The 13,478-nt window shown below is 56.3% G+C and overlaps 3 protein-coding genes across 3 annotated transcripts; 2 read left to right on the plus strand and 1 right to left on the minus strand.

Moving 5' to 3' along the window:
* Window positions 1-238: 238 nt before the first annotated feature.
* On the minus strand, window positions 239-2,373 carry B0H64DRAFT_385063 (subtilisin serine protease). The gene is made up of 2 exons (XM_062803048.1): window positions 1,765-2,373; window positions 239-1,692 (listed from the first exon to the last, which is right to left on the minus strand). Exons 1-2 carry the CDS (start codon window positions 2,134-2,136, stop codon window positions 460-462), a joined length of 1,605 nt encoding a protein of 534 aa, XP_062661934.1. The 5' UTR covers window positions 2,137-2,373; the 3' UTR covers window positions 239-459.
* A 944-nt stretch (window positions 2,374-3,317) lies between these two features.
* On the plus strand, window positions 3,318-4,399 carry B0H64DRAFT_385065 (uncharacterized protein). Its single transcript, XM_062803049.1, has one exon. It carries the CDS (start codon window positions 4,044-4,046, stop codon window positions 4,338-4,340), a length of 297 nt encoding a protein of 98 aa, XP_062661935.1. The 5' UTR covers window positions 3,318-4,043; the 3' UTR covers window positions 4,341-4,399.
* Window positions 4,400-4,588: 189 nt separating this feature from the next.
* Window positions 4,589-13,350, plus strand: B0H64DRAFT_335823 (uncharacterized protein). Its single transcript, XM_062801134.1, has 7 exons — window positions 4,589-7,596; window positions 7,658-8,058; window positions 8,119-8,599; window positions 8,649-12,080; window positions 12,145-12,305; window positions 12,358-13,080; window positions 13,139-13,350. The coding sequence occupies exons 1-7, from the start codon at window positions 4,980-4,982 to the stop codon at window positions 13,169-13,171; spliced, it is 7,848 nt and encodes a 2,615-aa protein (XP_062661936.1). The 5' UTR covers window positions 4,589-4,979; the 3' UTR covers window positions 13,172-13,350.
* Window positions 13,351-13,478: the final 128 nt, after the last annotated feature.

Raw genomic sequence — 13,478 nt, forward strand, 5'->3', positions numbered from 1 at the left:
GGGAGGGGGGGGGGGGGTTGACGAGCACCAGGAAGCCATCATGGATAACCTGAGCCGTGATCGAGAGACATGGTACATACCTTGGGAAGGCGCACCTAGATAGAACATCTCATGGGGGAGCATTGGGGTGGAAGGCGCGAGAACTCGAACCACACCAGATATTGTTAGTATCGTACGATGGGAGGGGGGGTGCCGCTGGGGGCGACTTCACGGCCAAACACACCACGGATCCAGTGAATTGATGAGAGTTATGTGATTCATAATGCGAATACGGCTACCCTCGAATGTGCATCCCAATCCCATGTTATCCGTACAGTACAAGAAACTCCTCCGGGTGCATGTATGCTCCTCCCAAAATACCAAAAAACCAAACTGGAAAAGCAAGAACCGGCCCATACCAAACATGAAACTGAGGCTGCACGCTCATAACGCTCAGAACGCTGACGCCACGGCTCCAACTTAAGCAGTGATCTCCTCGAGGAACTCCTTCAGCTCCTCGTCGACAAGCTCGTGGATCTTCTTGGATAACTCCTCAGCCTTGTCGGCAACCGACGAGACGCCCTTGACAACCTTGCCAGAGACAACCTCGAAGTCGTGCTCAATGAGCTTCTCGAGCTGCGAGACCGAAGTGCCAAGGTCGATCTTGTCGGTCGTGGTCTTGCGGTCCGCCTTGTAGCCGCCGGCGTTGATGATGTCCGAGTAGTTGTTGCAGCCACCGCCGTTCCAGGCGAGCAGGTTGGGAGTGTCCTTGGGCATGTCGGACAGAGCATCCTGGGTGGCGATCTTGAGAAGGTTGTTCTTCATCTTCTCGGGAGTAATGGTAGCAAGCGCGTAGTCCGAGTCACCGGCGGGCTGGAGCGACAGGTAGTAGGCCAGCAGACCGGCGATGTGGGGCGAGGCCATCGAGGTACCCGAGATGGTGTTGGTGGCATGCTTGCTGCCGATCCAGGTGGACAGGATGCTCAGGCCCGGGGCGAAGATGTCAGTGCACTTGCCGTAGTTGGAGAAGTAGGCACGGGAGTCGTCAATAGCGGAAGCACCAACGGTGACGGCCTTGGCGGCAGCAGCGGGGGAGTAGTTGCAGGCATCGGCGTTGTCGTTGCCGGCAGCAACCGCGAAGTGGATACCGACCGAGACGGCGGCGTTCACCGTGTCATCGAGGGTCTTGGTCTTGCCGCCACCGAGGGACATGTTGGCGACGGACCCCTTGAAGCCCTTGCGCTTGCCGTCCTTGGCCTCCTTGGTCCGTTGGATATGTTCCTTGGCAGCCCACTCGACGCCGGCAACGACGTCGGACATGCTGCCGGAGCCGTTGGAGCGCAACACCTTGACGGCGTAGACACTCGCCTTCTTGGCAACACCGTACTTCTTGCCGGCGATGGTGCCGGAGCAGTGGGTGCCGTGGCCGTTGCCGTCAATGTCGGCATCACCAGAGGGGATCGTCTTGCCCCAGTTCGCGCGACCCTCGAAGTCGACGTGCTCAATGTTGGTGCCCGTGTCGATGACGTAGGCATCAACGCCCTCACCACCCTCAGCAGCGTAGAGGTACTTGTTGAAGGTCGAGAAGCCCAGGGTATCCCGGTGCGAGATACGGGCCAGACCCCACGGAGCGGCCTTCTCAAGCTCGCCGTCGCACGTGTCCTGCGTTACGCTCATGGTACGGACGATGCTGTCACGCTCGATGTACTCGACCTGTTGCGCATAGGATTAGCGTTTGAGCCACAAAGAAGCAGATATGCGCAGGGGGAACATGGTGCAACTTACGTCGGGGTGCCTCCTGACCTGCTCGATGACTTCCTCATCGAAATGGCCCGAATAGCCGAGGAAGCCCTTGCCGATCTTGTACGTGTGCTTCAGCCCACGGAAGACATCGTCGGCCAGGGGCATCTGGCCGCGCTTCTTCAGATCAGCCCGCTCCGTCTCGCGGAAGGTATGCACCTCCTGGAGCCAGCTCTGGTGGGCCGAGGCTGAGCTCTCGTCCACATGCTTCTTGAACTTGATGATGTACGAGTTCGGGACGACCTCGGCGTTTGATGAGGAAAGAATGGGGGCGGCTTCGCCGTGGATGGTATCGAAGCTGACGGTGGGTGCCGCCGCAGCGCAGGCGGCGACGGAGAGAGCGACGAGACCTCTCATTGTGAAATTGAATAAAGAAGGACGAAGTCGAGAAACCGGCGACTTTCAACAAAAAATGAGAATGGAAATAAGCGACGAGATGACCTTCTTGATATTCGAGGAGAGGCAGATGGAGATGGGAGAGGATAGAGGATGGGGAGGAGGATGAGGATGGCGAAAGAGCAAGGCACGGGACCCGGGGGATGCGGGTGTCTTATGCCCCGGGGGAATGCATGCGTCACACGGATAGGCGTGAAGGCGGAGCAAGTGCCTGGGGCCTGGGGGGCTGGAGACCCGCTTTCACCCAAGCGCGGTGCGGAGGGGCCAATGGAACACCCGGAACCTTGGGGGCCCACCTAGCCGAGACGATAAACGATAAGGTCGCCGCTTCGGCATACTGGCATCATCAGAGGGAACCATTGCGTCTGTTTACGACTTGCAACGGGTCAATCCGGAAAAGAGACGGAAAAAAGAGGAAAGGCTTGCCTCTTTCCTTAGTGAACAAGGACGTACCCTTCATCCACCACACCGGCACTCGTTCGATGACATGCTACCAACAGTATTATCGTGCACCCCCTTGAGACTCCGACTCGCGCGAGGCACGGAATCCAACGGCACAGGCACGACAGGCAAAGCAGGCTTCCCGCTCCGGGATCTGCGGCTTGCTGACCGCCACGCATGGTTGGCTCCTGGTTGCTGGGGGCCCCGGACTGATCCTGATTCGCGGAACCTTGGAAGCTCGATTGGAGATGCACCCTCTTGGACAACGAGGCAGCAAATGGCCACGCCTTGTTGAGCTCCGGACATCCATTGTTTGTCCCATTCGTGATGTACCGAGTGCACCCATGGTGCCTCGGCCTTCTCTGCAGGATGTTGAACCATTGAACCACTAGGAATATTCAGGACTTCGAAAAGTGCCAGATGCGAGGAATTCGGAAGGTGCCTCGAACGGAATGACAACAAAGGGCTGCATCGCATCGCAGGAGGCGCTCACGCTGGCTCGAGTCGGTCTGCTCCAAGGGCGCATGCATCCATGGAAGCATGGGCAACCTGCACTTCCACGCTCTGCTCACCGGCATTCAGACTTGCATTCGAAAGTGCAACTCTTCTGGGATGGTGGTGAAACGTCTCTCGCCAGACCTGTCTGTCAAGTGTCGCGGACGGCCCTTGCCGCCTGTCACGAGTGAGTCGAGCAAGGGCGGATCTCCACCCTCCGGGAAGATGGTCACGAGCCCACCGTCTGACACCATTGGCTTCGGGTCTGACTCGCAGGCGAGCCTTCTTGTTGAGGACCGAGGCGTGTTGCATTCCCGGTGTTGTTTGTTTGACCGCGTTTCCCTCGAGTGAACTCCAGTCCGTGCATGACGCTCCCTCTCGGGAGACTGTCCCGGCGCCGCTGCCTCTCGATGACCGATGTCGGCTGTCGGCCATTACATCATAGTACCCCATGCCGACCAACGACCAACATCGGATGGGCAGTTTTGGAGTTTCGTCGTCGCGCTTGCGATTCGGAATAACGAGGAACTCGAGACATGACCCTGTCTCTTTTTTTCGTTCAACAATATGAGCGCTTTTGATGCGTCTCTGCTTGATTGCTAATATTCTGATAGGAGACAGTCGTGTCAGCCGGGAGCTTTCCCTTGACCGCAAGCTGGGTGGGTCAGTTATGCAAGCAACGGCCCGCCATCCTTGTGGTGTCTCGCCTTATCTATCAGTGCCTGGGCCCCGCTGCCTGCTGCTGATTGCGGATAGGCTCTCGACACTCGTTCGGACAGGTTAACTTCCATTCCATTGCATCCATGCCCGTTGACGTTGGCACGTGGTTGGTTGTTCAGATTTGTACAGAATAAGCAGACGAGTGACTGTGTAGATATGAAAGTACTTTCCGTCCACTTTGCATAGATGGACTGTCTGCTCTCTTGTCTTTCATGTCAAAGTTGCCCCGGTTTTGCAGCCCACCTTTCATCCTCTTTTTTTTTAGCCTCTCGATTTTCTTTTTTCCCTGTCTTTCATCTCTGGGCTGCCTGATGGGATACTTGTCAGGCCATCTCTCTAGCATGAGAGTGACTCCCCCAGCCACAACGCCTCGTCGGATTCGCCAGCCATCCAACACGAGTATGGTGGAGCTGGTAGTGACCTGCTACCTGGATGAAACGACTGCGTTCTCCGTGCTTTGCCAACAAGAAAACCAATTCCCGAGAGCCTATGACCGGAGAAGGAGATGATGAGTAGGTATTTTAGATAAACCGAAGAAATAATTTGATCTTCCATCATCTGAATAAAGCCACTCGGAAGAACGCGAGTTGGTAAAAGCGATCCAGGATGGTATGCTTTGTGGCTGGTTCCTGGGCAGCTGGGCCACTGAGGCTTCAGTGGAACCCCCGCCCCAGATCTCCTCTGCCCCTCGCAGGCCGCCGCGTTACATTCTGAGCGGTTCACTCAGCTGAGTGGTAACGATCCCTGCAACCTCGAAGCAGGGAGCTCAGAAGCTGTTGATTGTGACGGTTGGAGTAGGTTTGCAACAACAGAAACGCACAAAACGGCGACTTCCTAATTTATGCGCTCTTGCACGAAACGCGCATCGCTAACTTACCGTGATTTTATTTCGACATAGATTCCGCTTTCTACCTAGGTAATCGAGCGAACGAGAGATCGAGCTGGCAGGTGCCTTGGGAACCTACCTATGCTGGCGTAAGCACATTCTCCAATCCGCGTCAGGCCGCGTTCCCGTCCTGTCCATGACGGGGTCTCGAACTTGCGCACCTGGACCCTCGATGGGCTCTGGGTATCCGACAAACCCTCCTCGCAGTCTCGATCTCGGGACATCGACAAATTGGCACAACTGAGCAACCGAAACCGTCAAAATGCTCCCCATACGATCCCGCCGCTATCGAGCGTCGACCTCTGCCTCGACAGTCCAAACCTCCAAAGCCACCGAAGTGCTCCAGGCACTTCTTGAACGCTTGTCTGGGATAGCAACTTCCTCACCGGAAGGATTGTACCCAAAGACTCAGGAATTGGCAGACCAAATCCGGCAGATTCACCAGCACCTCGCCGCCGCGCCCCCACCCTCCCCACCACAAGACGACTTCCGCCATCTTCGCGGTTTCCAAACGCTGCTCGACGTCCTAAGGTCGTTTTCCGGCTACTATAATCCAAGCAAGCGAAGCGAGACTGAGCGGAGGGCAATATTCGACTTGTTACATGTGGTGCTGGCAACACTATCTACCGCCTTCCGCGGCCACCCCGGCAACAGGCGATACTTTCGGGACAGGGTGGAAGGTGGTGGGTGGGAGGCCTTGGAGCAGATTATAGCCAGCATCGGTGTGGGAGGCGGGGATTCGGATACTTGGGCTAACTGCCAGCTGTTCGGGAAGCTGCTCTCCTTCGCCCTCGACGACCAGCGTCTGGATGAGCTCTGCCGCTCGGTGGCATCTTGGACGGACTTCAACAGCCCGTCCGCAACACAAGATGGAAGTCCTCAAGGGACGACAGAACTACCAGAAGGTGCTTCACCAATCGAACCCCATGTGGCGCAGAACTTGGAGACCATCGAGAAGAGGTTGGGCGAGATCATTGGGCCGCACACCGTTATTCAGAATGCCGAAATCATTCGGAGTGTTTTCGCCTTTTGGGAATCCATACCAAGAGGCGAAGATGCCGCGGCGAGCCCTGCGTCGATGATAGTGCTCACAGCGCTTTCGGCCCTGGCATCCGTTTCCCTCTTCAACCTCGGTGCTTTGCACGGGACCGGCATGCTGTCCAGACTACTACGCCTGCTTTTTGCTCAGGATAGCGTTCTCACCGAGCCCGAGAGGACGAAAGCACTACCCCTGTGCAGGTCCCTGATGCACTTAGGCATCGATCAGCTTGCCGATGCGCAGTTCTTGCTGAACCACCGGGACCCAGCCACTTCTGAATTCTGTCTAGATATGACAGAAAAGTACGCTGGTCCTCCATTTATCCAGTTCGACCTCTCCTTGCATGGTCACTCATCCGTCGAGCTCCCAAACCTTGGGAGGTCGTTCCCTCCTCAGACAGCTCCCGGATACACCTTCACTGGCTGGATCCGGATTGACAAGTTCGACCCAAAGTCTCACACAACGCTCTTCGGCGTGTTCGACTCTACTCAGACTTGCTTCCTTCTCGCCTATCTTGAAAAAGACACCAAAAACTTCATTCTCCAAACGTCAGTCACATCCTCGCGCCCCAGTGTGAGGTTCAAGTCGGTTACGTTTCAGGAGCACCAGTGGTACCATATCGCCCTCGTTCATCGTAGGCCCAAGACCATGGTCGCGAGCAAGGCAAGCCTTTACGTCAACGGAGAGTTTGCTGAGCAGATCCGCGCCGCATACCCGAGCCCGCCCCCACCCTCCAACGCAAGTACCGAAAGCTTCGTTTCTTTTTCCTCAAGCAGCAGCAAGGTAAACCCTGTCCAGGGGTTTCTAGGCACACCGCGCGGCCTTGCCGCCCATCTCGGCCCTGGACTTGTGCAGTCTAGATGGTCGCTGGCCTCGGCGCACTTGTTCGAGGACGTTCTAAGTGACGACCTGCTCGCTGTCTATTACCGCCTGGGGGTGAGGTACCAGGGCAACTTCCAAGACTGTCTTGGTGCCTTTCAGACTTATGAGGCTTCCGCCGCCCTTGGACTCCGTAACGAGGTGTTCCATCCGGGCAAGGATGACAATTCGGACATCCTGAAAGCCATCAGGGATAAAGCGAGCACCATCGTACCAGAGCACAGAGTGTTGCTGAGCCATTTCCCACGAGCCGTCTTCCCCGCGGATGGGAAATTCATGGACTCTCTGCTCTTTCGCTCACTGTCAAGGAACTCGGCCAACAGCTTGTTCCATGCTACCGTGAAGAGCGGGGCGGCCGTTGCCATCAACGGAGCTGTTCCTTGTGTCAATGATGCTCTGATTAAGCTGAACGGTACCTCGCTTCTCACGGGCGACCCGGTCGTCGCCACTCCGTACTACTTTGACGATAATCTCTGGCGACTGGGAGGATTTACCCCTGTAGCCCTCAAGCTCGTCGAGCGGTCGTCTTCCTCCGATGAATTGCTACGATCCGTTGAGCTCATGTTTCACTGCATTTCCAACAGCTGGAGGAATAGCGAGGCTATGGAGAGAGACAAGGGTTATGCCATTCTCAGCATGTTGCTTCGTGCCAAACTCGGATATGGCGTACCGGGCTCTGATACCCAGTCACAGACCTGGCGGCTCCCATTGACTAACGAGGCAAGGGACCGTCTCAGCTTCCAGCTTCTCAGTCTGGTGCTCCATTTTGTCGGGTATAAACATGGCGACCCGATCGAGTCATTCATCATCAACCCGCTCGCCTACCGCGTCCTGCTCATCGACCCGGACACCTGGAGGAGATCTTCGCCCCTGGCTCAGGAACTGTATTACAAACAGTTCGTCACCTTTGCAGTCAAGAGCAAACACCACCAGTTCAACAGCCGCCGACTACTCCGAATGCGTAAGTTCCGCTCTGCATGGCGCTTTCAATGAAGTATGGTAAGCTCATTCGTTGTGTACAGGGATCATCAAGAGGCTTCTCGACGCGCTGAAAGCCGAACCCATCTCGGAACACGTCATGCCCCATTTCATGGCTTCATTCGAGAGCCTTGTGAAATGCAATTACAATGCCGAAGTCCACCGCTCCATTGCCCTTTTTATCACCTATGCTTTCCACACCCCCCCTGGCTCCTTGCCTCGCACTCCTAAGCCAGCGTCTGCAAGCAGTCGCTCTGCTACCCCTGGTCTCGGCGTCTTGCGCCGACCTACCGCCGAAATCATCCCTCTATCCTCCACGACGGGCTCAAGGATGCTTGGTAAGAAAGAGCTCGGCATCGGCATCTTGGAAATGTACACCCGGCTCCTGTGTGAAAAGACCAACTTGGCCGACATTCAAAAGTTTGCCAAGACTGTCACTAATAAGGTGATATATAAAACCGGTCCGAAAAACAAGACACGGGAATACGTGCTGACGTCCGGACAGTGGCTGCTCTATCTCCTCGCAGAAAACGATCCGGAGATTGTTGTCCTAGGGTGCAAAATCCTTGCTCGCCTACTCGTCACGCAACCCTCCGGCTACACGGCCAAGTTTGCCAGCAAAACCGGCGGGTTCTGGATCATGGCTTACCGTTTGAAACAATGGTGGGATATCTCGACGCTCTGGCCGATTCTTTTCAGCATCCTTTTCGGATACGATGTGGCGAAGATCGACTTTGACAAGTCGTTCGATTTCTTTAGTCTGTTGGAGATCTTCGGCAACAGCCAGGTCGTGTTTCCAGATTTATTACCCGTCATAACCTCCATGCTACAGCATGGCCTCCGCGACGTCCTAAGATACCAGGACGACCCGGATTCGCCCGCCCCGGACCTCAGTGCAGCGAAAAGCTCCCGGGACAATCTCGATACTCTTCGGACAAGACCCAGGGCGCGGTCCATGGAACTAGGCCAGGCGCTCGAACCGAGAAGTAAGATAGCCCCTTTCTTCCAATTACCGGTTGCTAACAATAAACTCAGAAACACAGTTGACCGACAAGGAGAGGGTGGCGGCGAACGCTGCAGTCCTTCAAACCGTTGTTCGGTTCTTGGCGGACATGCACGCCCGTTCGGTCAACTTTAGGGAATTCGCTTTATCCTCGGACTACGTCCGGCACCTCTTTGCAGCCCTGTATCCGATCATCGTCAGTTCCGATCCGGTCACCGCTGAAACAGAGCTCAACTCCAAAGACGCGCTTAACTTCGAGGGCGGTGATGTTATCATCAGGCCGGTCCCTGGCTCTTCATCCACTGCGATTCCAATCGTCAGGACGGCCGGATCCGCACCGGCTGATGCCCAGCCACCGTCCCCAAGCCCCGGTCGAGGCACCCCTTTGCGACGGCCGTCGTCCTTCATTCTAGTGACCTCACAGTCCCCGCCCTCCGTACCTGCTCCTGCTCGTCTGAATCACGTCGTGTCTCCGAAGAAGCGACCTGTCACTAGGAACACCAGCAATGCCGTACTAGAAGGCGTCTTGGAGCTCATCGTCAGCGTGTTCACGGACCAAGTTATGGTCAAGAAAGAATTTCCAGGATTCGGCCTTCTTGTTAAGGTCCCGCCAGGGTTCCAGGAGCACCGGGCATACTTCGAGACCTACATCCTGCGGAACGTCATCACTCAGTTGAAAAACACCATCCAGCTGGACCAGAAAACTCTCACGGAACCCAAAATCCTACAGAACCTGGCGCGTTTGAATCTCCACACGGCTGAGGCTGTGTTTGAAGGGTCCTTCATGAACGGAGCTGAAACCATGATCGAGTTCACGGGGACCGTGCTCGAGTACTTGCAGCGGCCCGATGTCTCATCGCTGAAGAGCGTCCGCTTGTGCAGCACTGCAGTGGCGACCATTCGGTCGTCTTTCCTAAAGTTCACACTGCTCAGGTTGTCAGATATGGACGACCCGGAAACTAAGGATTCCGAGGCGCTCTCGACCATGGATCAACTCCTTTATTGGCAAACGGTACTACTTGGCTGTCTATCGATGGATGACGACTACATGAAGCTCGTGTGGTATCAACTCTACAACAAACTGGTCGACCCACGGCACCACATCCGTCGCATTGCCGCAACTCTGTGGCGGATCATGCTTGTCCAGAAGCCCCAGGAATCGACGGCAATTTTCCAGCAGACCATGACGCCGGATCAACGGCCGTTGGCCAGGGGTTTTGAGAGACTCACCGAGCTGGACGACGTGTCCTTCCTCGAGTGGGTCGATCAATATCGTCCATCGCTCGATGTCCTCTTCTTTGGCGGCATGTCAAAGTCCTGGGAGGACTTCGTTGCGTCGGAGAACCAACGGACGGCAGACACGGCCAGGGTCAGGGTGAAGAGCCGGAAGGACAAGCTGAGGCATTGGCACACCGAGTCCCTGGAGCGAGATAACATCTTGCTCCGCCACGAGATGGCAAACAGCGCGTGGATGAAGAGCATTTACTTTACCGAGCATTTCAAGCACCAGAGGCTCCTGCAGGACTTGCAGGATGACAATGCTTTCCTAGCATCAACCTTTGCGAAGATGGAGCGCGACCTGTGCCGTCCAGGGGCTGTGTTCAGCGAACCCCAAACCATCAAATGGAAGTTGGACAGAACGGAAGGGAGGAACCGAATGCGCCTCCGTCTTCTCCCCCAGTATCCCGACCCACAGCAGCAGGACTTTCAGCCGAAGAAAAACAACGGCCCTGCAGGAAGCTCGAAACCCAATATGCCCACCAGCAGCGCTGCGACGCGACCAACCACACCGCTCCCACCCGCTCCCGCGGAGACTGGAGCTGATGGCAAGATGGATGAGCCCGATATTTCTGCCGATCCCGAGCCTATGTCCGAAGCTGCGGACCAACAGGGCGTGACGCCGGAGGATGACTTTGAACTAGTAGATGACCCGAACGAGCCTGAGGGTGACGACACTTTTGAAGATAAGAACAGGAAAGTGATGCGGCGGCTCCAGCAGGGCGATGCTGTCCAGAACGTCTTCAACATCTCGCGGATCATTGGTCTCGATGCCTCTGAGGGCATTCTGATCATCGGAAAGGAGGCGCTTTACATTATGGACAACCTCTTCCAAAGCGCAGATGGAGAGATCGTCAATGTCTGGCAAGCCCCACCGGACGAGCGGGATCCGTTCTCCATCATTATCACCGGAGGTAACCCCAGCGAGAGGCGTCAGAATCAGGGTCGCATAGACCAGGAGTCGCGCAGCTGGAAGTGGCAGGACGTTCTCAGCATATCAAAGCGTCGGTTCCTGTTCCGCGATGTGGCCATCGAGATATTCTTCACCGATGGACGCAGTTACCTGCTCACTGCCATCAACCCAACTATGCGGGATGAGATTTACTCTAGGCTGACGGGCATGACACCGCACACCAACAACCCCAGTTTGCTACCCAACCCTGAAGACCTCTGGCGGCTTGAGAGCCTTCGATTCACTGAGGATGCCCCGCAGACGCTTGGAGCCAAGTTTGGCAGCATTTTCAACTCGTCGGCTTGGAATCCGATGATGAGGCGGTGGCAGAGGGGTGAGATGTCCAATTTCCACTACCTCATGCTGGTAAACACCATGGCTGGCAGGACATTCAACGATCTGACCCAATATCCTGTCTTTCCTTGGGTGCTCGCGGACTACACCAGCGAAGAACTCGATCTCGACAATCCGGCTTCGTTCAGGGATCTGTCGAAGCCGATGGGTGCGCAGTCGCCAAACCGGGCGGGTGACTTTGGGATGCGATACAGGAGTCTTGCTGAGATCGGTGAGACGCCCTTCCACTACGGGACTCACTACTCGTCCGCGATGATCGTCTCGTCGTACCTCATCCGCCTTCCGCCGTTTGTGCAGTCGTTCATCCTGCTACAAGGAGGCACCTTCGATCACCCTGACCGGCTCTTCTTTTCCATCGAAAACGCCTGGACTTCTTCCTCAAAAGACAATGGTTCGGACGTCCGCGAGCTGATCCCCGAGTTCTTTTACCTCCCGGACTTCTTGACCAATATCAACGGCTACAACTTTGGCGTCAGGCAAGGAGGTGGCGGCCGGGTCGACAATGTTGTTCTGCCGCCGTGGGCGAAGGGCGACCCCAAGATCTTCATCGCGAAGAATCGGGAGGCTCTCGAGAGTCCCTACGTCAGCCAGCGGCTGCATCAGTGGATCGATCTCGTCTTCGGGTACAAACAGCGTGGGGAGGTTGCTGTCGAGAGCCTGAACGTTTTCCATCCTCTGTCGTACAAGGGCGCCAGAGACCTCGATAACATCACGGACCCCCAGGAGCGGCTCATCACGACGGGCATCATCCACAACTTTGGGCAGACGCCGCACCAGATCTTCACGAAACCCCACCCGGCGAGAGAGTTCGACCGGTGTCCGATCAAGCGACTGGACACTTCTATTGCGGCGCTGACGAGGGTGTCTTATCCGCTGCTCGGTACGTCTTATGTTTATGGCTGTGCTATGTTGGTGGTGACGTCGTGGATACTAACTATTTGCAGAGAGCCGCGAGCGAGTTGCCTCGCTTATCTACGTGCCTAAGCTCGATCGCCTTCTCTGCGCATCGCCGTTCCGTCTCAATCTCCCGCCACACTACGACAAGTTTTTGGAATGGGGTTACACGGACAACAGTGTGCGGTTCTTCCTTAGCGATAATAGAAAGGTGAGATGGGTTTCCTTACGTTTCGTGCAACCCAGGTAGCTAACAGCTATAGCCCGCTGGTCTCTTTGAGAACCTCCACATTGGCCAAATCTCCACCCTCATATTCGCCGACTCCAAGACGCTCATCACAGCCGGCGAAGATTGCGTCGTATCCGTCTACATGGTCCAGTCCTCCCCGAGCAAACCCACGGTAGAACTGCAGCTGCGGTCCTCCCTCTTCGGGCACAAGACGCCCGTGACGCACATGGCGGTGTCCAAGGCGTTCAGCACGATCCTGACCGTCTCCCAGGACGGCGTGGCCTTCCTCTGGGACCTCAACCGGCTCGAGTTCATCCGGCGGCTGCCGCTCGCGCGGCCTGTCGAGTGCGCCCGCATCAACGACGTCACGGGCGACGTCATGCTGGGCTCGGGCCAGCACCTGTTCCTCTACACCCTCAACGGCGAGCTCGTCCTCGACCAGAACGTCTGCGCCGGCACCCACGAGCCCGCCGTCGAGGACTTTGTCCACGCCTGCGCCTTCTACCAGGGCTCGGCGCAGGGGGCCGGGAATGAGTGGGTTGAGAACCAGCTCGTCTTTACGGGGCATAAGCGCGGGGTCGTGAATGTCTGGCGGAAGACGGTCGGGGCGAGGACGGGTCGGTGGATGCTCGAGTTTGTGAGGCGGCTCGATCATGTCAACCTGAAGAGTGAGACGGGCGCGAATGTTGAGGCGGCGATTACGTGCGTGGCGCCGCTCGCGGGGCTGGTGTACACCGGCGATGATGACGGGCGAGTGGTAAGTTTTTCTCTTCCATCTTGGATGGTGTATTGAGGAGAGGCTAACTTGGAGACAGTGGGAATGGAACCTGGTTCAGCGTGAACGGTAGAGGTAGAGAGAGTAGAGGGGCGAATGGGGAGAGGGAAAAAGAAGCAAATAAAAAGGGGCAAAAGTTGCATATAGAGCCATGGCAGACACTTTTACATGATCAGGAGTCTGGGTTGTTGGTCGGGTGGGTAGCATGGCTTCGGTTGTTTTCTGGTCGGACAGTGCGCGCTCCGTTACAGCATTTAGGGGCAAGAATTGGATGCATTCGTCTTGCTTTGCACTGGCCGTCGTCCATTTTGGCAGCTCCCGAGTCCGTCCCGAGTTGACCGTCTCTCCTAACCCTTTCTCTAATGCCGTCCCACTCCGTA

The sequence above is a fragment of the Chaetomium fimeti genome, assembly GCF_033439085.1.
Source record: "Chaetomium fimeti strain CBS 168.71 chromosome Unknown B0H64scaffold_2, whole genome shotgun sequence".
NCBI classification, from domain to species: Eukaryota; Fungi; Ascomycota; class Sordariomycetes; order Sordariales; family Chaetomiaceae; genus Chaetomium; species Chaetomium fimeti.